The following is a 23,112-nucleotide window of genomic DNA, read 5'->3' as shown; positions in this document are numbered from 1 at the left end:
CCATGAAGTCTCATCACCTACACGAGCGTCCAGCTGTCCTAAAATACTGGGTAATGCTGCTGCTCAGGGATCTGGTTCTAGTGCACACTAGCCAGGATTACATTGTGCAAAGTGCAGACCATAGTGAACAAACACACGGCAACATTTGAGTGCTGCTGAAAATGAAATTAGATGCATTTCCAATGTCTGCCTTCCGCATCCCTACCCGAAGATGCACGCTGGCCATTTTACATGCCAAAGAGCTAAGGTTACCATGTTTTAAGTGCCCAAAAAGAGAGAGTGTGTGTGTGTGTGTGTGCGTGCGCACTGTGGGGGGGGGCAAGTGAGGGAATTTGGGCAGTATATGTGTGAGTGTGCGCGTGGGTATTTGGTGGGGTACTGGAGGGGGTGTTTTTGTCACACACACTTTCTGGGTGTGGTGTTCTGTCCTGTCTAGTGGCACTGAGAACACTTAGCGAGATTGAGTTTGTGCTACAGCCTTGCTTTTAGCTCATGCGGTAGCAGCTAAGCGCCGGAGGCCCAGGTTCAATCCCACCTGTTGACAGCCGGGGTCTGTTGGTGTGTCATATATACACTGTGAAGGCTGCCTAGTGGGGGCTGGAAGGCATCTATGTGTTCTGTGAGGATTACATTGGGGGGACGGATGTTAGAGGGGTGTTTTTGTACTGAGGTGTGTGTGTGCTGGAGAGGGCGTGTTGGTACTGGGAGAGGTACCTGGTGGGTGCTGGAAGGGGTGTGGACTGGGAGGGGTACTGGAGGTGTGTGTGCGCGTGTGCGCGCACCTCTACCCTGATACAATGCTGTGCTCGGGAGCCAAAAAAAGCTTACCGCGTTATAGGTGAAACCGCGTTATAGTGAACTTGCTTTGATCCGCTGGCGTGCACAGCCGCCCCCCCCCCCCGAGCGCTGCTTTACCATATTATATCCGCATTCGTGTTATAACGGGTCACGTTATATTGGGGTAGCGGTGTATATATACTGTGAGGGGTATTGGGGGTGTGCTGGTGGGGGGGTGTATATGTACTGGGGGGGGGGTGTAACCTGGTGGGGTGCTGGAGGGCTATATGCATATATACTGTGAGGAGTATTGGGGGAGGGTGAGAATACTGCAGGGAGGTTTTGTGCACACACACACACACACACACACACACACGTACACCTGAGGGGTGCTGGAGGAGATGAACGTGTACTGTGAGGAGTATTTAGGGGATGGTGGTGGGGTCGTTGTGTACTGGGAGGGGTACCTGGATGGGCCTGGGAGGAGTCTGTATGTAAAGGAAGGGGTACTGGAAGGGGATGTCTGTGTGCACACACACTGAGAGGGTTGCCTGGGGTGGGGTTCTGGACGAGGTCTATGTGTACTGTGAGGGGTACCTGGATGGTCCTGGATGGCACCTCTATGTACTAGGCGGGGTGCTGGAGGGTGTTTGTGTAATGGGTGTGGGATAGTACCTGGGGGGGGCTTTTGAAGAGGGGGTTATGTGTACTGGAAGAGGTGCTCTGTTAGTGTATGCGTGCACACACCCTGAGAGGTGTACTTGAGGGGGTGCTGGAAGGGTGTGTGTACTGAGGTGGGGTATCTTTGGCTATGTGTACTGGGAGGCATATCTGGGTGGGGCTTGAAGGGGGGTCTATATGTAATGGGAGGGGTTACCTGGCAGGGTACTGGAGGCGGGCATGTGCGGAGAGAGGATTACCTGTGTGTGTGTGTGTGTACACACGCGGGCACACTAGGAGGGGGGTCCTTGAGTGTGGGGGGGTGTTTGTGTACTGGGAAGGGTACCAGCAGTGTGTGTGCTGGAAGGGGTGTGTGTGTGCTGGAGGATGTGTGTAGACTGTGACGAGTATCTGGAGGTGGGTGTTGGAAGGGTTTGTGTGTACTGAGAGGGGTGCTGGTGTGTATGTGCGCCCACACTGAGTGGGGTATTTGTGGGGGTGCTGGAAGGGCTGTGTCTGTAGTGGGAGGGGTACCTGGGGGAGTGTTGGAGCTGTGTGTGTGTACTGGGAGGGGTACCTGGGTGGTGCTGGAAGGGGTGTATATGTACTGGGAGGCCTACCTGGAGGTGTATGTGGAAGGGGGTATCGGTATATGTGTGTGTGTGTGCAGGCGCACACACACTGGGCAGGGTACCTGGAGGTTGTGGCAGTGGGTCTGTGTACTGGGAGGGTTGCTGGGTATGTGTGCGGGCACTGGGAGGGGTTTATGGTGGGAGCGGTACCTGGGTGGGTGCTGGAGGTGGGCGTATGTACTGCGAGGCAGTACCTGGGCTGTGTGGGAGGGATGCTGGCATGTGTACCTGGGGCCTCACTGTTGGGGGCGGGGCGGGCAGTGTCACTCCATCACAGTACCAGGGTGGTTGGTGCAGTCCTGGGACACAGCAACAGCCGTCCGTCTCGGCGGGGCTCCCCCGCTCCTCCCCAGGGCTGGGAGCCTGGGCCTCAGTGGGAAAGATCTAGTAGCTGCAACGGACCAATCAGATGCAGATGCAGGCAAGGACCAATCAGGAAGCAGACCAACTTTCTGAGCTGCCGGGTCTGCTCTAGAAAAATCCTGGGCATTGCCTTTTATTTGAAAAAGGCTCCTGTACTGAGGATCAAAAAAGAGGCAATGACTGGGAAAAACCCTGACTTATGTGTTTTGCAGCAAAATAGCAGGTAGCAAGCATGCAAGTGACATGTGCTTCAGGCACTGAATTACTCCACTGCTGCCTGTGGTAAAATGACTATAGTGTTCATTTGGGTTTATATGGTATCATGGGTGTATATATCTCATCCTAGCTTGGCAACCAACAGGTTAGTGTCGGCACTGCCAGTCAATGCTGATTGGCAGCCTCACAGCAGCTGGGAGAATAAAAGAGCAGGGCAGCAGAGGGATGGGAGGACTGCCAGAGGAACAAACAGGCAGGAGACGAAACTCCAGCCAGCAAGCAGCTGAGAAGCCACGTGGCGAAAGGTTGCCTGCCCTACAGGCTGGAACTGCCTACAGAAACCAAGGGAGGTAGGTTAGCGCTCAGGACATAACAGGAGTTATTGAGCCTTGACTTTGCCTGGTTTAAGGGCCCTGAGCTGAAATCCAGTGGTGTGGACGTGCCTGGGTTCCCCTGGGAGACTTAGGGATTTTGAGACTCCCGACCATCAGGACCAGCTGACACCAGCCAAGTATAAGGAGAAAACCCACACAACCCATGAGGACTGAGGCTAACACCTTTCACAGCCCAGACAAGGGCTACCATAGAGACTCGGGCAGGAGGCCCTGACTGCCCCCCCAGATCAGGCGAACTCTGGTGCAACGTTCTGCTGGGCAACGGGGTGCTATTGCAGTGACACACTAGCTCACCTATGGGTAGGAAAAAGTAAAGCCTAGTTACAAAATTGTTTTCAAAATAAGGCTAGATTGAACCTGACTAGGCCAAGTTTCTTACACTCATTCAGGGGTCAATGGGAGTGCTGATGGTTTTTGTGAGACCCGTCACAGCACTGGGACATTCTTGTATAGCATTGAGGCCCCTTTTTGAGGCTTGAAATTTTGGTCTGTCCAATTGCGTGATGCCGTTTTAATCTCTAGCTGTTGCTTTGCAAAGCACTTTGATCTACTTGGCATGAAAAATATTATCACTGGTCTTAGTATTTATTCATCCATCAAACCAAGCAAGCCTGATTCTCCAATCAAAATCCAGTTTGGCAGTAGGCATAGTTTCAGCAGCTGTATGAAGAAATTCAAATGCTTTTGGGGTCCTTACAGCAAAGAGGTAAGAGGGATTTACCAGTTTTCCTGCAGTACCTCCAAGAGGAAAAAAAAAATCGCACCCGATTATTAATTCCAAATGTTCCCCACCCCTTTAACTTTCAGATCTGCTCAGAATGTGTTCCCGAGTCATCGATGATCAGTAGGAGCAGACTAGCTGTTCTGATTCCCCACATACCTCTTCCTGATGCCCATATGAACGCTGCAGTCCCATACAACCTGCAGCAGAGAAGACGTCTCATCCAGCAATCAGGGAAGGAGAAAAGAAGGAACTTGTATGAATGGGTAAGGAACTGTAGAGTGTGATTTAAAAAGCAACAAGGCAACAGAAAGAGGAAAGCGGCTTTTATTCCAGACTGAGACGTGAAGCTGGCAGGAAAAACAAAGAGCAAGGAAAAATGGCAATGAAGTGAGGTCTCCTGTGTACAAAACATCCATGATGCAACTTTAGGCGGCTTATTCCTGAAAAATCAAATTGAGACAAACAGGGGGCAGGGGGGAAAGGAAGGCGCAGGGGGGAGGGGAAGAAAAGTACAAATGCTTCCATGCAAATTTCCAGAACAAAAACAAAACAAAACAAAAAGGCAACGAAGATTTTGTTTTTATTTTCTTGTATTTTTTTTAATGATGTAAAAAATAAAATAAAAGAAAGAAACACTCCCCAGATGTTATTGGCCTGGAGCAGTTTTTCTCAGTGTATGTAAGGGCAGCAAAGTAACTATGAGATTGGCACTGGCGTAGTCCTCCCTCCTCCCGCTAACCCTCCCTCACCCCCCGACAAAGTGATCTTAATAAAGAAGCAGATGAAAAGCATGTGTTTGATACAGCACAAGCAACATAACGGCATTTCAAATACCCAAGCCAGGTTTCAACTAGGAGTGGGAGAACCGGTCTGGATAAAATAAGAACCCATCTGAACCTCTGCCCCAAATTCAAACTAAGTTTTTTGGTTTTTTTTCCAAACCTTTGTGTTTTCAATTTCTTGCACTTCTGCTTGCTGGGTCAGAGCCAGGATGAGTGTTGAAATAAGTTAACAAAAGCTGATCTTGTATTTCTTGGCATTCTGGAAGCAAGATGTACTGAAAATCTCAGTAGGCAACCTGTTCTCATAAGTTTTCTTGCCTGATGTTGCAGACCCAAAAAGCTCTGATAAAGTAAGGATAAGCATTCAGAAAACTTGGGTGCTTATTGGATTCACACCTTTTATTGTTCGCCCACCGCTAGTTTCAACAGACAAAGCGCCCACTGCTCGTATCATATCAGAGAGAAGAATCTTTCCTTCCCCACTCACACTTTTTATATATACTTGATACACATCTGTACGAAAATAAATATTTCATTTGTCAATTAAGGATAATTTTCACGCTCTTCCGTACATCTGAGATCATTTTGCATCTTCTTTTCCATAACAAAATAACACAATTCTCAGTCCCATCTCTATTTTCCCTCTGTGTGCTTTTGCCCGGTCTTTAAGGCATTATCAGCGCATTGGCTCACTCATATGAAAAGACAGGTAGAGAAGGACCTCTTTCCATTTCCTGGTTTACTCTCTAATGCTCCAGGTTTGTTTAATGAGTGTGAAATTTACGAAGAAGACATTTCCCTTTACAGTACCTAAGTTTTTGACAGAAGAAAACATCTTCATCTTAAAAACACTTTAAAAAGAATGAAGCTGCAATGCCCTCTTCCAGTTCTTGCACTTAAGAAATATGTATATAGATAATATGTTTATATAGATATAAGTATAGCTTTTTTTTTACCAACCCAACATTTCAATTCGCAGCTGTTGATGTAATTCATGATATGAGATCTTGCTTGTATTCCCCCTTTTTATTTTTTCTTTAAAAAATGCACTTAAAATTAAAAGGGTGCTTTTCTAAAATGTACTTAAGATGACACAGAAGTCCTAAGATCTGTGGCAGTTTTTAAGACCATACTGTACCTCTCAACCTAGCAAAGACCACAAATGGAGCACTGATCCTTGTAACAACAGGGTGTTAAAGGAGCAAATTGGCAGACATGATAGAAATCAAAATGGGAAATGACCCTTGCACTGGAAAAATACTGTCATATGGTTTTGATTTGGTTTTGGTTTTCCCCCTGAAAAAGAGACTGGTGTCATCTTTGCTCAGCATATCTGATCCCAGTGAGTTACAGTAACCAGATGTGGGTCATCATCCATTAGGACATACTTGGCCTTAAAGATGTAGGGAAATCAACTGGCCCTGATGCCAAGAGAGGAGTTATGAAGAGGCATCATGATCCTTTTCCCTTTGGTAAGCATGTGTGTTTTTAAGGACAAAGTAAACCCTTTAAGACAGGGGTGGGCAAACTTTTTGGGTCGAGGGCCACATCTGGGTGGGGAAATTGTATGCAGGGCCGGGGCGGGGGTTGGGGTGCAGGAGGGAGTATGGGATGTGGGAGGGGGTGTGGTGTGCTGGAAGGGGCTCAGGGCAAGGGATTGGGGCACAGGAGGGGTGCAGGGCATATGAGGGAGCTCGGAAGGGGGCTGGCATGCAGGAGGGGTGCCGAGTGCGAGAGGGGGCTCAGGGCAGGGGGTAGGGGTGCAGGAGGGGTGGGAGGTGCAGGCAGAGGGCTTAGGACAGGGAGTTGGGGGGCGGGGTGCAGGAGGGGTTCGGGCTCCAGCCCGTGCCACTTACCTAAAGTGGCTCTGGGGTGGCAGCGGTGCGCACTCCCTGCACGCCTGCCCTGGCCCCACGCTGCGCCGTTCCGGAAAGCACTGTGGCCCCTGGGGAAAGGGGGGGTGGAGGGCTCCGCATGCGCTGCCCTTGCCGCGCCTCCAGGTACCTCCCCCAAAGCTCCCATTGGCCATGGTTCCCCGTTCCCAACCAATGGGAGCTGCGGGAGGCAGTGCCTGGCGGCAAGGGCAACACATGGAGCCCTCTGCCCCCCCGCCCCTGGGGGGCTGCAGAGAAGTGGTGCCGGCCGCTTCTGAGACCGGTGTGGGGCCTGCAGCACCACGGGGGACAATCCCACGGGCCGGATCCAAAGCCCTGAGGGGCCGGATCCGGCCCGTGGGCCGTGGTTTGCCCACCCCTGCTTTAAGATGATGCTTAGAAACCTTTGAGTGGCATGTTATGCCTCAAAGCTTCTCGTATGCACCAAAATGTGAGAACAGCAAATTATTTACATGAATTCACCTTCACTTTAAAGCAAAAAGGAACACCCTGCTGCCCGCCCACAAATCAAACACAATACCATTATGATCCTAAGGGACGTGCCCTGGTTTCCCTAGCTCCCTTTTTTCCACATTGCAGGCTATGTCTGTGTATCTGTTCATTTCTTTACCTTTTCTAAATGAACATATTTTCCTCTCCCTGCAGTACCACAGGTTTTAAGTTTTTTTTACACAAAGAGAGATGCCACACTCAAAATATACAGGATACATATTATGTTAGAGGTCTTTTTTTTTTTTTTTAAATCGCAGGCTGGTGCGTGGGTTGCTCTATGCTCCAGCCTTCATCATTGTATTTTCCTGCGTGTGTGTTTGTATTTGCATTTGAAATACATCAGTCTCATGATATACTTAAAGGGAGAAACAGATAACAGCGAGTCATTTGACTATGACATTGTTTTTGTGGCTTCAAAAAAATGCATTGTTCAACTCCAGCACTGATGGCAGCTTGAAGCTTTTGGTTTTGATTTTTAACATTTTTTTGTCTATTTAAAGGAAGAAAAAAAAACTTTAAGCAACGTTTCCTCCCCTCCCCCGCAAAACCTTGATCCAACTTATTTCTGTAATTCTCAACCTATTTAGAAATACATGATACCATTTCATAATGGAGGAGAGAAAAAAGAAAACAATAAAATAAAGAAAATGTGATCTTTGAAGGTGGCTGAAGAGTCTCAATATCACTGACTGGGGTCAGTGACTGGGTTTATTTTGTTTGATTTATTTAAATACCTTAAATTCATTTTGTATTTTTTAACTTGTTTTTGTTTCATGATAATTTTGCCCTTCTTGCAGCCCAGTTGTCCTCCTGTCTGGGCAACTGTGGAATCAGACAGCTGTCACTTCTGGTTTAACAACACTTGGAGGACTGGTGTCCAATGAGGTAACAGAGGAGGGGGATCCCTCCCCCCCGACTTCATCATCTCTCCGCGGCTTAGAATCCTTTGATATAACAATAGGCCTCCAGTGTGGCAAAAAGAATGTACAGGAGCCACAGGCTTGCAAAGAGCAAAGTTGTGGCAAGTCTGCACCCCTTGGGGCCTCCTAGTTCCCCTCCGAGGTGAGGCCGTCTCCGGTACAGCAGGACACTGATGCAGACAAAAGCAAAGATGGTGAAAAGCGTGACGGAAAAGGCCAGAGTGCCCGCTGACACATGGAACTCTTGTCCCTGGGAAGCCCAGTAGATGGCAGCCACGGACCATGCCAGTCCGATGCCCAAGAAGACGTTGACGGCATTGCTGCCCGTGACGTTGCCAATGGCAGCATCAGCATACACATCCTGGATGGCGGCTGCTTTGCTGGCAAAAGTGTCTAGAAGGGAGAGACGTGAATTAACAGTAATAATGAAATGGTGCTGCCCAAAGCTGGGGACCCTGTCGGTTTTTAAGGCAGGAGAGCAGGCATGGATTGCTGAAGCTGAATTGAAATAAGGACACCCTTTTCTGAGGGGGACAGAGGCCAGATCTCTGTAGTTGCAGAGAAGCGGTTTGAGAATGGCCCTGGTAGTGAGTCCTCTTAATGGTCTCATGCCACTTTTAGCACCTTCTCCTTAGACTGGTGCACTAAGTTGCCAGACATTTATAGGCCTGTCTTGACCTTCGTTTTGCTCTTTGCACCCAGTGCACTGTGCCCCACTCTTTTTTGCTGATAACACAGGCTGTGGCACTCAACCTTCCAGCCAGAAGGGTGCTTATGGCTCCTCTTCCAGCCACTAGCAGAAGTAAGTGCTGGAGGCTGGCACTATAAATACTGCCCATGAACTAGGCAGTATTCCAGCTGAGCCCGAGATAGCATAATAAGGAGACCTGTGTATGTATTGGATTGAGGGGGGCTAGTGGATAGCACTTCCATTAACATATACCCACAATGGGGATAGAGACATGAAGGGGTGGACTTATTTCTGAGTGGAATTGGTGCTCTAGAACTATAGTAGATTATTTGACTAGATATAAACAGGGCTCATCTCTGTCCCCAGTGGCTGTTTGCTACCATTTGTTTTGGCAGCTTTGCCTAGCAGTGGCCTCTCAGAACTGAAGCTAATACAGGGGCTGACTACACTGCAATCGGAGGTGTGACTGCAGCCGGGGCAGGCATAGCCAGGGCTGTCGTTACTCTGCCTAGTGTGGCTAAAACTAGCCATGAAGACGTGGCAGTGTGGTCTTCAGCACAGGCTGTGCAAGCCTTCCTGGTCCGTACTCGCATTGCTAGTCCATGCTGGGGTGCATGTCGCCATGGCTGCACTGCTATTTTTAGCCACGGCAGCTAGAATTAAGCTAGTGTGGGTATGCCTACCCAAGGTGCAATCCCACCTCCTATGGCAGTGTAGACATAGCTGTAGAGACACCACTGCCAGTGGCAACAGAGTCCCTGTTGGTCATCATCAGTATTATTATTACTACCAATTATGTGTATTGCTAGAGCTCCTAGGAGCCCCAGTCATGGACCAGGACCCTGTTATAGTAGATTCTGTACAAACACATGATGTCGAGGTCCCTGTTGGCACAGCAAGGGTGCAGGTGTCCCCCTGTGTCTGGTCAGTGGCTATGAGTAGAGGATGTTGGTTTACTGTACAATCACTGTCAAGTCCCCTAACATTCACTAGTACAAACCCCCTCAAAACACATGCCCCCTGCAACCCCTCCAAAACTAGACAGAATCCAAAAACCTATCAATAAACCACAGTTCTCAGAGATTCTCACCCAGTGCATCCTAAACCCCAGGGGTCAACAGCTTTTGCCTGGGGAAAGGGGGTGTGAGACTACTCTCATTCCTCCCCGAGCCCCAGTTCCCAATCAGATTTCACATCCCATACAGCATCGCAAGAACCAGTGGTTCCTGAAACACCAAAGTTACCCACACAAAGGATTGTGGGATGGAGGGGCTGAGCCCCTCTTGGATTTGCTGCTCCTGAACAATGGGCTAGGTTAGAGGTGCTAGCCATTATTTTCTCCTATTACCACACTTTTGCCCTTGGCCTCCTCACCTGGTACTGAGGTGCCAAAGGCCACAAAGACAACAGCAGTCACCGAGTCCTTGAGGCCAATGGTGCAGCCGAAGTGGGAAGCGAGGTCCCCAATGACAGCAGTGAGCATGCCAATTATCATGATGGACACCATGAAACAGGCCCAGCCATTGCAGTACTCTGTGGGTGGCACGCAAGCAAAGAGCACCTTCCAGAAGACGGTCAGGAAGTGCATGACGTAGTCAAAGCAGGATGGCAGGCGCTCCTCACCAGACTCATCCTCATCTTCGTCACCCGCTGCAAGCAATGCAAGACAAGAAAGCAGATCACTAGTGGGCTCTGTGAAATCCCAGGTTTCCAAACACTGCAGCATTTTATAAGCTGAAGTCACATGGATTATGTTCTATTGATCCTTATTGCAACAGCAAAAATTCACTGAAATCACACAGACAAGAAAATCACATATTTGGCCAATGGGGATGGAGGCCTGGCTGCTGTCTGAATGGATTTCAGAAAGAAGAGGTCAAACCAGGAAACAGTGGTATTACCTTTAACAGTATCATCTAGGCCACAGCTAGGATTCAATCAGTGAGGGATCAGGGGAGAATACTAACTACTGCCTGAGGGGAAGGGATGAGCTGTTGACACTGGGCTCTCTGTGACAACCTTAAGAACTCAGCAGCAAAGGACCTGTCTTCTGCTGCCCAGGAGGTGACGGGCAACCAATGATTTGCCTGCTAATGTTCCTGATCTTGAATATTTGCTGCATAAGAGAGTGTGTACACCCTAACCAGCTTTCCCCTGTCCCAGCTGTTCTCCACCATGCCTGCAGTGTTACCCCCGCCAGTCAACATTCTGATGCTACCAATGGAATGATAGGAACTATAGGGTCAGCAGCACAGCAGGAGCATCTGAGGGGCTGTTCCTGGGACACTGGCATGCTAGGAGATACCAGTCCAGATGTGGCTTTTGAAATGTTAGCAGCAGTTGACTGCTGGCTATCTCTCTGTATACCACAACATGTAAGTACAGACAAGTTTTCCTTAGTGCTTGTTTATTTGGAGCAAATAAACTCCACCACCAGCTTCACCTATTCTCTGCTTTCCTGGGTTTATAGAGGGAGGATAATATCGGGATTGCCTTGAAATGGCATCAGGGTATTTGAAAGTGGATCAGCAATCACAGAATCATCTCTTAATGTCCTTAATGTTGTTCTTGTACCGGTACACAGAGGATTTGACCATATTTATCACCATAGCAACGCAGACAGCATCATGAAAATAGTGAAGGCCAGTCAGGCATTCCTATTTACCCTTTCTCAGATGACAAGCATAAGTGAGCACTTGAAATTGAACGGCAACACATTTTACAGGGATAAAAGCAAATACTTTCTTATGCAACACATAATTAGCCTGTGGAACTCACTGTTGATTGGCATTACAGAGGCACAAAGCTAAATAATATTAAGAAAAAAAGTAGAAACTGATAAACTGAGAATAATATCTGCAAGAAGGTTGGGTAAAATTACAAGGGCTCTTAATCCCCATCTTTCTGGGCACGGGCTGACTACCAGCAGAGGTCAGGAAGTTTTCCATCCATTCTACAGTATAACATATCTATGTGCATTATATAAGGGGGTTTATATGTTCTGAAAAATCTGCCACAGGCCAGTTCCTGACACAAGATGCCAAACTAGGTGGACAACTGGGCTATTCCAGCATGATGTTTCCTATGTTCAGTGTCTTCCTATTGTTATGGTATCTTCACTGTTACTCATAATAAAGCTAGTCATACAAATCTAATAACTGTGACTGGGCCAAATGCTGAGGACCACATATCCTCTTACTCTGAAGCAAGAGAGCGCTAAACTCCAGTGACCAAACGTAAGTAGATTAAGCGCTACTCAACTGTAACTACAAAAGTTGTCACCATTTCTCCATATAATGCTACTGGTACTCAAGACAAAACTTCCAAAAGCTGTCCAACCAGTAATATGTGTCTGGTGTAGGCAGTCTCAGAATTGCCCCAAGGACAGAACTTGAACCGTAGCTGGTTCCTGGGTTTAAGGACTGCTGCCTGTTTCTTAAGGAACCATGTGATTGCACTAGGAACTAAGCTCTTCTACATAGAGGAAGCATGCTAGGCCCATAAGCCAGAGGTCAATGGATCAAAACCATTCCTTCTTAGTCCTGGGCTGCTTCTTTTGACTTCATTACAGTGTATAACTACCCTAATGGGGAGAAAATACCAAGTACTAAAGGGCTCTTTAGTCTAGCAGAGAAAGGCATAACAGAAACCAATGGCTGGATGCTGAAGCCAGACAATTTCAAACTGGAAATAAGGCAGTAAAGAGACACAGCATGACTTCTAAAAGTAATTACCATAAGACCAGAGACAGTATTGGACAAGATCCAGACTAACTACAAAACCTTTCAGACTAAACGCTCAAGATGTGGAAATATCCATAGCCCAACAGATGTGTGGCCCTCCAAAAATGCAAGATATAATCAATGAAAAAATATGGACATCTTGCAGCTGTTTGCCATAGTAAGACAGTCAGGGAACTGACTGCTACAGATAGCCAAGAGCCATTGTTTCTGGGATCTATCAATGTGATGACACAGAGGCCATTTGGAGAGCAAGACTGAATGTTAATGGAAATGCTATTGCCCTGAAAACGGACTCAGGAGCAGATATGATGGTCATATCAGAAGGTACATATATTTACCTTCAAAACACCCAGATCTGAAGTCACCTGATACAGCCCTGACTAGCCCTGCTGGTATTCTAACAGCATGGGCCAATTCACCGCAGAAACAACTTACAAAGACAAAAGATTTGCATTCAGAGTATATGTTATCAAAAGATAAAAGACCAGTAGCCTTCCCAGCAGCAGCGAGGCAGCCATGATGTGCTTAGAGAGAAAGGTGGAAGAATTTGACAAAGTTTTTGGTGAGATTGGACTTTTGAAAGGAGATGCAGTACAAATAACCCTATGAGACAATGCTGAACCATATACTGTACAAACACCTTGCAGGGTTCGTAACCCAATTGCTAAATATGTTCTTGGGGAAAAATCTGGTAGTAGCAGACTGTGATGGGGCGGCTGCCCCTCACTGGGAGAAAAGGGGTTAAAAGCAGCCCTAGGGAGGCTGTGCTGGAGGCAGCCAATCAGAGAAGGGCTGAAGGGAGCAGCCAATCAGGGCCAAGCAGGCCCATATAAAAAGGGAGCTGCAGGGCAGAGGAAGGCAGTTCTCTGCTGGGAGCTCCCGGAGGAGGGACTGTGTCTCTGGAGGGCTGAGAGAACTGCCAGCACCCTGGACAGAGCAGTGCTGCAAGCAGGGACTGGGGGAGTTAGGGACAGCTCCTGGCTGGCTGCTGGGGTTTGCAGGCTGAGGCCCTGAGGCAAGGGCAAGAGGATGCTGGGGCCACAAGGAAGTGGCCAGACAATTTGCCGCAGTTGCCACTAAGGGAAGTGGCTGAACAGTGGACTGCAGGTCCCCCAGAAGGGGGGGAGCACAGAGTGTAGCACAGCTGGAGGACTGTGTCACTGAAGTGGACGCCACAGTCCTTGGAGAGATGTGGGTCCTAAAGCAGGAGTGACGGTGGTGAGACACCACCCGTAGAGGGCACACTACCATGCAGAGCTAATTCCCATGACAACCAGCAGGAGGCACCAGAGTGGTGAGTGAACCCTGTTACATGGACACTCTGTCATGGAGCCCAGCATCACACTCAATTACCTATGTGCTTGAAGATGATGTAAAGGCATACATGGATGCTATGGACACATACTGACCAGAGTCAGAAACCAGACTATACCTGCTACAAAAAGCAACCTCTCAACAGACATACAACTTCAAGAAGCTCTAAGTTACATGAGGACTAACCGGCCAAAGTATCTAAAGGACACTAAGGAAGTGACAAGCGACTACTTTTTGGTGCATGGACAAATGGACTCATAATTAAAGGTGACTGCATCATAATTCCAAATGCAATGAGAGGAGAAATCTTAAACCTCATCCAGAAAGGACATCAAGGGCTAACTAAATGCTGTGAACAGGCCAACCAGTCTGAATAGTGGCCAGGCATCAGCAAGGGCATAAAGAATAAAGTATCTGCACGTGAACATTGCAGATCTCACAGACCAACACACCACACACAGAAAAACCCTTTTAATAACAACACCTCTGCCAGACAGACCTTGGAAGAGACTAGCTGCAGATTTATGTGAATTCAGAAGATATCATTATCTGGTCATAATGGACTGTTTTTCCAGGTATATAGAAAGAATGTACTTGAAAGACATAACATGTCACAGTATTATTGAGAAACAAATGCATTTTTGCTCATTTTGGTATGTCAGAACAAACCAGCGGTGGACAACAGGCTACAATTCACTGTAGCAGAATTTGTTTTTCCAAACAAAATATGATTTTTCATATTACCAGCAACCCACATTACCCACAAGCAAATGCAGAAGCTGAGAGAGCTGTACAGACAACCAAGAAAATCCTACAGCAGGAAGATCCATTCCTTGCTCTACTGAGATACACATCAACATCCATAGAAGCTAGTGGATATAGTCCAGCACAACTCCTGATGGGAAGACAACTCAGAACTACTGTTCCAACTTCAGAAAAGAATCTATCTCCAAAAAGTGGCCAGATACAAAGAGCAGACAATTGGATAAAAAGGCTAAAAGACCTTATGAACACTTTTACAACAGATGAGACTCAGTTAGAGAACCGCCACGTCTAGAACCTGGTGACTGTGTTTGTGTCAAACTGGATGGCGAAGAAGGATGAAGAACTGCAGCTGTCCTAAAGAAAAAGAATTAATCACCCAGATGATATGTGATTGAGACTGACAATGGAGAGTTAAACAGAAACTGTCAACATCTACAGTTTGTGCCTCAGAAGGACCAATCGACAGAGCAAACCCTACAGATAGTGCATGCAGAACAACAAGAAGATGCCAAGAGTCCAAACTGACCAGAGACAGTCGTTGCAACTAATGAGCAGCCAGATGACCAAGTTGTTATGCATTTGGGTGGTGTAATTAAAAAACCAGTATGATTCAGAGACACTTAACAGACTGATACATACTAAAAGATAGTGTACATTTTAGAAATGATATGAATGTAAAACATAAAGGGAGAGATGTGATGGAATGCTAAACTATATTATAACGTTCAGCCACAAGATGGCACCATGTGTAACACATCTTGCCTGAGCTGGTAACAGTGATACCTGGCAGTGCATTAAAGTATCGTAAAGGGAACACATTTCTTGTCTCTCTCCATGATGGAAGCCCTGTAGCCTGTTTGGTATAGAAGTCTGGTCTGCTAGTAGCAGCCCTGCACCTGCTGCGTACAAGCAGTACATGACAGAGTTGGCACTCTGTGCACTGGTTATAGGGAGCTGCACTAGCATCTCTGCAGATGCCTGACTGCTTTGTTAACCCTTATACCGCACTTGAGGATGTGTGTCTTGAAATGTCCAAAGGGATAAATGTGTTAGGGTGAACGCCCTCTGTGACAATTCCTTTGTAGAGTCAAAGCCTGGCTTTGCTCATTGAATAATGAGCAAAGTGGATGGAATAAAATGCCTATTGTATAAGGATTTTCCATACTACTCTTCTCCTTCCCAGAATAAAATCAATGACCAAAGCACTAACAACACCGGATTGAACTCGTATGAATCTGTTTCCAGCTGGGTGCAGCACCATTCTGCTATGGTGTGAGCACTGACTCTAGTAGCTGGTGCCCCAGAGGTTGAGCACCCTAATGTATGCTTGGCAGGAAATACTGAGCAAGGGCTTTAATCAAGCTTCTGAGTTCTTAAGGGCAGACAGTCTGAGGCACAGGGTGGAGCAGCAATCCCGTCTTTCTATCAGGGATGGAGAAAAAGAATAAATATAGGAGGAGGGAAGGAGAGAAAAGGGGTGGGGGTGAGGGATAGAGAGAGTGAGGCCGAGAAAGTCTGCATAGAAAAAAGTGGCAAGAAGAAACCCAGATATCTCTTGCCCCTTCTTCCCCACCCCCCTTTATTTCTCATCAGTCTCAGATGCATGAATCACAAGTTGCCTTTGGGGCTCACTAACTGCCTGTGCAGCAACCCATCCCCATAGCTGGCTGGGAATTAACCCCTTTCCAAGAGGACTCCAAGGCACCAAATGGCCAAGCTGCACTCTGACCTTGCACCACATACTATCCTGTCACTCCCCTGATGCCAGCTTGAAAGGGACATGGCCACCAGCTGTTGGTTCATTAAGAGTTTTTAGTTTGTGTTTCACTGTATTAGTCTCTATTGTTTGCAAAGCATTCCTGGAATCTGCAAAATAGGAACCTAATCCTGCAAATTACTGAGCACCCTGAATTGCAATGAGAGTGCTCCTCGAACTGGGCACTAAGGCCTGAATCCACAGGTGTTGCAATGCTGAGGGTCACAGTTCATCACTTTTTGTTGGGAGGTGGGGGGTGTCTAGAAAATCACTGTGAATCACCGTACCTCTGTGAGGTGAGTGCAGGGCAGGCTTGCTCTCCGACCGCACTGGGGTTTCCTTCCACGCCAGCCCTGAAACCCACTGTTTGGGAAACCCTGTCCTAAGCCCTGCCCCTTCACAGAGTTTGGTTCCTAAATCTAGGATACAGGGAGGCACCTAGCTCTGTTTGAGATCCACGGCTGGGAGAACGAGCCAGGCGCTTGCCTCACTTCACACAAAACAGCCAGAGGAAGAAGAGGTGGCGCTGCCCATCTTAGGAATATTAGCCCAGTGGTTAGAACACTTACCTGGGATGTGGGAGACCTGGTTCAATTCCCTCCTTTGCCAGATGGGGAGAAAGGATTTAAAGGGAGGTCTCCCACCTCTCAGGAAGGTGCTCTAATCTGAGAGATAGGATAGTCTTGGGGTGCGGGGAAGGGTCTCTTCCAATCTCTCCTGTTGAAGCTGTTTCACTGTGTCTAAACAAACAGGTATTGGAGCAGGGCTGGCACCTGGATCCCCCACCGCCTAGGTGGGTGCCGTCACCACCAGGCTGCAGTGTCATTCTCTGAGCCAGTGACTGTGTTTTGAGCAGTAGGTCAAAGCACACTATGGAACTTGTAGTGTGCAGTAGCAAGGTCCACGTAGTGACTGAGTGCGCTATCCATTCCTGCCCTGGCTGTGGCTTGCCGTGCGCTATATCTTCATGTAGACCTGCCCTTAGGTGCGGGAGGCCTATGTTTTTTAGAATTGAAGCTCCTGGTTTCTATCCCTGCTGTCCCATGCCCGTGGTTTAGCTGATACCCATGATCCATGCACGTTTGCAGTACATGGAGTTATTAGAGCTGAACACCACTGAGGAAGCAGAGGCAGTTTCAGGCTGGCTTACACAGGCGCTCAGAGACCCGAGTCTTGCTAGTACATTCCCTTTGGGTTGGTGACCTTGTTGTAGCTGGGCACTCTCAGGTCCCCTCACCTGCACTAACAGTAATGGCTTCCATGAACTGGTCCCTCCAGGAATGTGTCCCTACAACCAAAGCCAGGTTTGTCTTCTTAATCAGCTTGTCCACGGTACTCTGTCAATGGGACAAGAATGCACAGCAGTTAAACCAGCTTTGACACCACGTGCTGTTCTGAGAGAACACAGTACTCAGCACTGTGCTGAGAGGAGCACTCTCGCCCTTCCACAGGGGCTGGAACAGACACTCCCCCTGCCAGGGAGATGAAGCCCCTAAAGATGGGGCTGGTGGCTAGAACCATGCAGCTGCTCTTCTCTTTGTGCAGTGTAGATTCTCCTCAGGCTTCTCCCTGCCCCTCATCCATCCTTCCTCTCCCGAGGCATTTCCACCTCACGCGCTCTCTCCATAGGGGTTGCTTTGTCCCCCATCATCTCAGGACACTTGCTCCTCCTCTGTCAATGGGGTAACTCACCTGCTCTCTCCACAAGGTGCTCATACACCTTCCCTTCATCTCTCCTGAGGCTGCTCCCTCGTGTCTCTTTCCTCCGGGTTCTCCCTTAATCTTTCTCTGCTAGGCCTCTTTCTTCAGGCACGCTCTCATTCTCTCTCTCCCCCCTTCGCCACTCCCTCTCTCTCTTATGGCTGTCCTCTCTGTTCAAGCCTCTACCTATATCCCTTCCCTCCGGCTGCTTCCTCTCCAGTGACACTATTATCTCCTCATGAAGAGCCCCGGTACCCAGCACTGACCTTGAATTCATAGGACTCCTCAATGATGACCTCTAGTTTGGGATGCTCGCCCAACACCGGCTTCCCCATCTCTGCAATCCTCTTGGCTTCCTCCTCTTCGATGGTCAGCTTCCTCTCTGCCACTTCTGTGAAAACAGCATCAACACTCAGCTGAAGCTGAGCACAAGGCAGGGGTGCTTGGTAGATGCCGTGAAATGCCTTGGGCACAAATACACACCTCTCACATTTTGCTGAGTTCACAATGAGCCTCATGAGAGTTAATGGTGGGACATTAGGTGAGTGGGCTTTTTAAAGAGCTTCTGTTGTACCTTCAATGAATTATACTTCTCCTGAAAATGAGGAAACTATCCCACCAGCTCAAGCCAGGCACAAACTGGGGAAAGCATCCCCTGTAATGGTAATGCACTTCAGTCCTTACCTACCCCCTCACCCTGAATATTCCAGTCCTTCTTTTCCCCTCTACTGCCCATGTGCCTCACTCTGGATCTGCAGCACCCTCAGCTATTCCTACCCTGGGCTTCTCTACTGTAAACCTAGACTGAGCACATCAAGCTGATTGCCCTTGCGGCATATGCTGGGCTTCAACCCAGGCCTCCAGAAGTGAAAGACTAGTGCATTAAGGGCTTGATCCTTTGCCATTAGAGCTAATGTGAGTTTTCCCATAGCCTTTAATGGGAATAGGATCAAGCCCTAAGACACTAGTGATGAAAAGTGCTAGGTTAGGTATCCCTATTATTACAGTACTGAGCACCCCTAAACCTGATTTTAGTAAAACTGTGAACATGTGGGCATATTCTGCCCTCTTCATCCACATGGTACAACTAATGATGGCAATGGGAGTTCTGTAGGAGGAATGAGTGAAGAATATGCTGCTGGGCACAAGGTCTCAGTCAATCTGGAGAGGGAAGAAGCAGTTAACAGGCCCATAACTGTCCCCGCTCTCACTTCTGGCTTGCCAGAACAATTCATTGCCATTTACAGAATGTCGAGGGGGTGACGTGTCCAGGTTATTTCACAGCAGTGGGAGATAGCAATGGGGCCTACCTTCCCCGAGGGGGACATCACCTACAGTTGGAACGTAGTGAGAACTGGCAGCACGAGTCCAGAAACGTCTTGACTGGGAAAGGGTGTGCTCCTGCAGGGCTGCCCTCATTTTCACTGGCAGCCTGCAAATACATTGTTTCTATTAAGATTTTTAATAGAAACACCCACGTTTTTGAGGAGCAGAAGCCAAGATTTCACTATAAACACAAAAGATCTCAGGGAGAAAAGGCCAGTATATACTAAGGGACATAAACTTCAGTATATACCAAGGGACATAACTAATTGTTTAAAAAAATAAAAATGGTCCTTTACCCTGTCTTGAACCCCTTTATTAGTCTGACACACACCCCTCCCCCATTCCTTCCCCTGCTTAAGCAACCACAGCTTTAGTGGGATTGAAGTACCAATTCTTGTTACGCTTTAGCAAAAGAGCCCTTTTAAGAAAATGTTAATGTGCAGACATGTTTTCTAGTTTGAACTGAACAAGAGATAGAATCTTTTTATTCCCCTTTGATTCGAAAATTGCTTTGAGCAGTCTATTCCATTCAGGGCTTGCTTTAACTCTCACCCAGATACATATTCACGGGGCAGGCACACACACTCTTAATTCTTTCATTCTGCACTGTAATTACGCTTACGTCACATTGTGCATTTCCTGGGGGATTCCTATCACTGGAAAATGTATAGGAAAAAATAGGTCAGGGACCAAGAGGGCTTTCTTTTCATATAAAACTGGATGATTAATCCTTGATGGAGAAAAAAGTGTTCCCAAGCTTCTGAAGGTGGGAAACAAGGTGCCCCATGCGGTGCTGCCTGTGAGGAGCAATCCACTAAGACAAGTTGCCCCATGTGTTGTCGTCTCTGGTCCTGGATGATACCCTGAAGGCTCCCCATGTGATATTGTCCATGGTAACGATGCAGAATCAACCAATCCATTGATGTGGATGCTGTCCATGGTGCTAACTATGGTTTCCACCCCACCCCACCCCCCAGCTTGCTGGGCTACCAAAATGAAAGTGGAGACTGGAACTAGGATGAAGGTGAGGATGATTATTCATGAATTTATCTTCAAATTCTGCATTGTGATTGGACCTGGCCATGGTTGTTAGCTTTCCCACTGACTTCCATGTCATAGGTTTTTGTTCACATGGCTGTTTGGGATGAAACTTCCTTTCATGTGACTTTTAGGATTCATGTGCAAACGTACATATTCAAGATGGAAGTGTTTTCCTGGCCAATTTCTATATACTGGCTTTACATGTTTGGGAGCAAGGGTGTAAGGAGGCCTGGATAGAGTAGGAGAGCCTCGTGAAAAAACGGTTACGCACCTTCTCGTAACTGTTGTTCTTCGAGGTGTGTTGTTTGTGTCCATTCCAAACAGGTGTGTGCATGTGCACGGTAGCCGGAAGATTTTTCCCATAGCAGCCTCCGTCAAGTTGGTCTGGGCGCCCCCTGGAGTTGCATCTTTATGGCGCTCAATATAGAGCCCTGCCGTCCCACCACCCCCTCAGTTTCCTCTTGCTGGCTACTCTGACAGAGGGGTTGGAGGGTGGGTATTGGTATGGACTTGAACAACACATATCGAAGAACAACAGTTAAGAGAAGGTGAGTAATCCTTTTTTCTTCTAAGAGTGCTTGTTCATGTCCATACCAATCAGGTGACTCACAAGCCCAAGTTCAGGAGGTGGTGTCGGAGCTGTCTACTCATTGGAGCACAGCTCTTCCAAAGACTGCATCATCCCTGGCCTGCTGGGTGATTGCCTAGTGCATGGTGAAAGTGTGTATGGAGGACCACGTCGCTGCTCTGCAGATTTCCTGGGTGGGAACCTGCGCCAGAAACACCACTGAAGAGGCCTGAGCCCTGGTGGAGTGCGCAGTGATCGGAGGAGCAGGCACCCCTGCCAGGTTGTAGCACTCACAGATGCAGGACGTGATCCATGATGAAATCTGTTGAGAAGAGACAGGAAGACCTTTCATTCTATCCACCACTGCCATGAATAACTGGACAGACTTTCAGAATGGTTTCATTCTCTCAATGTAGAAGGCTAGTGCTCTGCGGACATCCAGTGGGTGAAGCCTCTGCTCCCTGCTGCTCGAGTGCTGCTTAGGATAGAACACTGGGAGGTAGATGTCCTGGTTGGTGTGAAACTGGGAGACAACCTTCAGGAGGAAAGCTGGGTGAGGCCTGAGCTGGACCTTGTCCTTATGGAACACAGTGTAAGGGGGCTCTGATGTCAGGGCCTTGAGCTCAGAATCCCTCCTGGCTGAGGTTATCGCTACCAGAAACGACACCTTGTATGAGAGATAGAGCAGGGAGCATGTTGCCAAAGGTTCAATGGGCGATCCCATGAGTCTGGAAAGGACCAGATTGAGGTCCCAAGCCGGGACAGGCTGTTGGACATGCGGGTATAGCCTTTTGAGACCTTTAAGGAAACGGCTGACCATAGGGTTAGCGAAGACCGAGTGGCCCTCTCCACCTGGATGAAAGGCAGAGATGGCGGCCAAGTGAACCCTTATTGACGACATGGACAGCCCCTGCTGCTTGAGATGGAGAAGATAAGTGGCACAGAGGTGAGCGTCGGGGATGAATAATGCTGTGCGGGCCAGATTGAAAATCTCTTTCACCTAGCAAGGTAGGTAGCTCTGGTGGAGGGTTTTCTACTGCCCAGGAGGACTTGTCTAACTGAGACAGAGCAGGAGAGCGCCATAGGGTTCAGTCATGGAGCTTCCACGCCGTGAGGTGCAGCGACTCGAGGTTCGGATGCTGGAGCTATCAATATCACTGAAGCTTGTTACCTCCATATCTTGACGAGCATCTTGTGAACAAGAGGGATAGGAGGAAACACGTAGAGGAGATGGCCTCCCCATGGGAGGAGGAACACGTCCGCGATGGAGCCCAATCCAGTGATGATGCATCCGTCACTAGGGAGAGAGACGGCTGAGGGCTGGAGAAGGGGAGGGAGTCGAGAACCTGGCGGGGCAGGGTCATGACCCTGTCCAAATTGTCCCACGCTGGCCGATACACCAAAGCTAGCCACAACTGAAGAGGCCGAAGCCTGAGTCTGGCATGCTGCACCACGCAGGTACAGGCTGCCATGTGTCCTAGAAGTTTCCAGCAATTCCTTGCTGTGGTGGTGGGGAACTGCCTGAGACCTCGTATGATGTCGCCCAGGGACTGAAACATTGCTTCTGGGAGGTATGCCCTGGCTTGTGTCGAGTCAAGTACTGCCCCTATAAACTCTATCCTCTGAACCAGGAACAGCACTGATTTCCCCTCGTTCAGAAGAAGGCCCAGTTCATTGAACGTCGATCTTATGAAGTTGACTTGTGTCTCCACTTGAGACCTGGAGTGGCCCTTGATGAGCCAGTCATCGAGGTGCGGGAACACCTGTACCTGCCGTCTGCGCAGGAACGCAGCCACAACTGCAATGCACTTGGTGAACACTCAAGGAGCCGCTGACAGGCTGAAGGGGAGGACTGTGAACTGGTAGTGGGTGTTGTTCACCACAAACCTGAGGTATTTTCTGTGGGACAGCATTATTGCTATGTGAAAGTACACGTCCTTCAAGTCAAGGGTGGCATACCAGTCTCCTGGATCCAATGAAGGGATGATGGAGACCAAAGAGACCATGCGAAACTTGAGCTTCTTCACGAACTTGTTGAGTTCTCACAGGTCTAGGATGGGCCTGAGCCCACCTTTGGCTTTCAGAATTAGTAAATACCAAGGATAGAAACTCTTGCCCTTCTGCTCCTGAGGAACCTCTTCCACTGTCCCTAGCAAAAGGAGTGAGTGCTCCTCCTGTATAAGGAGTTGCTCGTGAGAGGGGTCCCTGAAGAGGGACAGGGAAGGGTGGGAGGAAGGGTGGGAGGGCACAGAATTTGATGGAGTATCCCCTCTCTACCATGTGGAGCACCCAGTGGTCTGAAGTGATATGGGATCATGCCCAGTAGAAAGGGGACAGTCGGGACAAAAAGG

General features: G+C 48.3%; 1 protein-coding gene across 3 annotated transcripts in view; it reads right to left on the bottom strand.

Moving 5' to 3' along the window:
- Window positions 1-7,016: 7,016 nt before the first annotated feature.
- The window catches only part of SLC8A3 (solute carrier family 8 member A3), a 197,408-nt gene continuing 181,312 nt past the window's right edge, over window positions 7,017-23,112 (bottom strand). For all 3 annotated transcript variants that reach the window (XM_045012194.1, XM_045012196.1, XM_045012195.1), the window contains 4 exons: window positions 18,093-18,217; window positions 17,363-17,462; window positions 9,922-10,197; window positions 7,017-8,249 (listed from right to left, as the gene is read on the bottom strand). In XM_045012194.1, coding sequence (XP_044868129.1) covers window positions 7,873-8,249; window positions 9,922-10,197; window positions 17,363-17,462; window positions 18,093-18,217 — 878 coding nt within the window. In that variant the 3' untranslated portion in view covers window positions 7,017-7,872. The remainder of the gene's footprint in view (window positions 8,250-9,921; window positions 10,198-17,362; window positions 17,463-18,092; window positions 18,218-23,112) is intronic.

This window comes from Mauremys mutica, chromosome 4, assembly GCF_020497125.1.
Source record: "Mauremys mutica isolate MM-2020 ecotype Southern chromosome 4, ASM2049712v1, whole genome shotgun sequence".
NCBI lineage: Eukaryota > Metazoa > Chordata > Testudines > Geoemydidae > Mauremys > Mauremys mutica.
The sequence above is the reverse complement of the archived record's forward strand: the minus strand, read 5'-3'. Positions and strand labels throughout refer to the sequence as shown.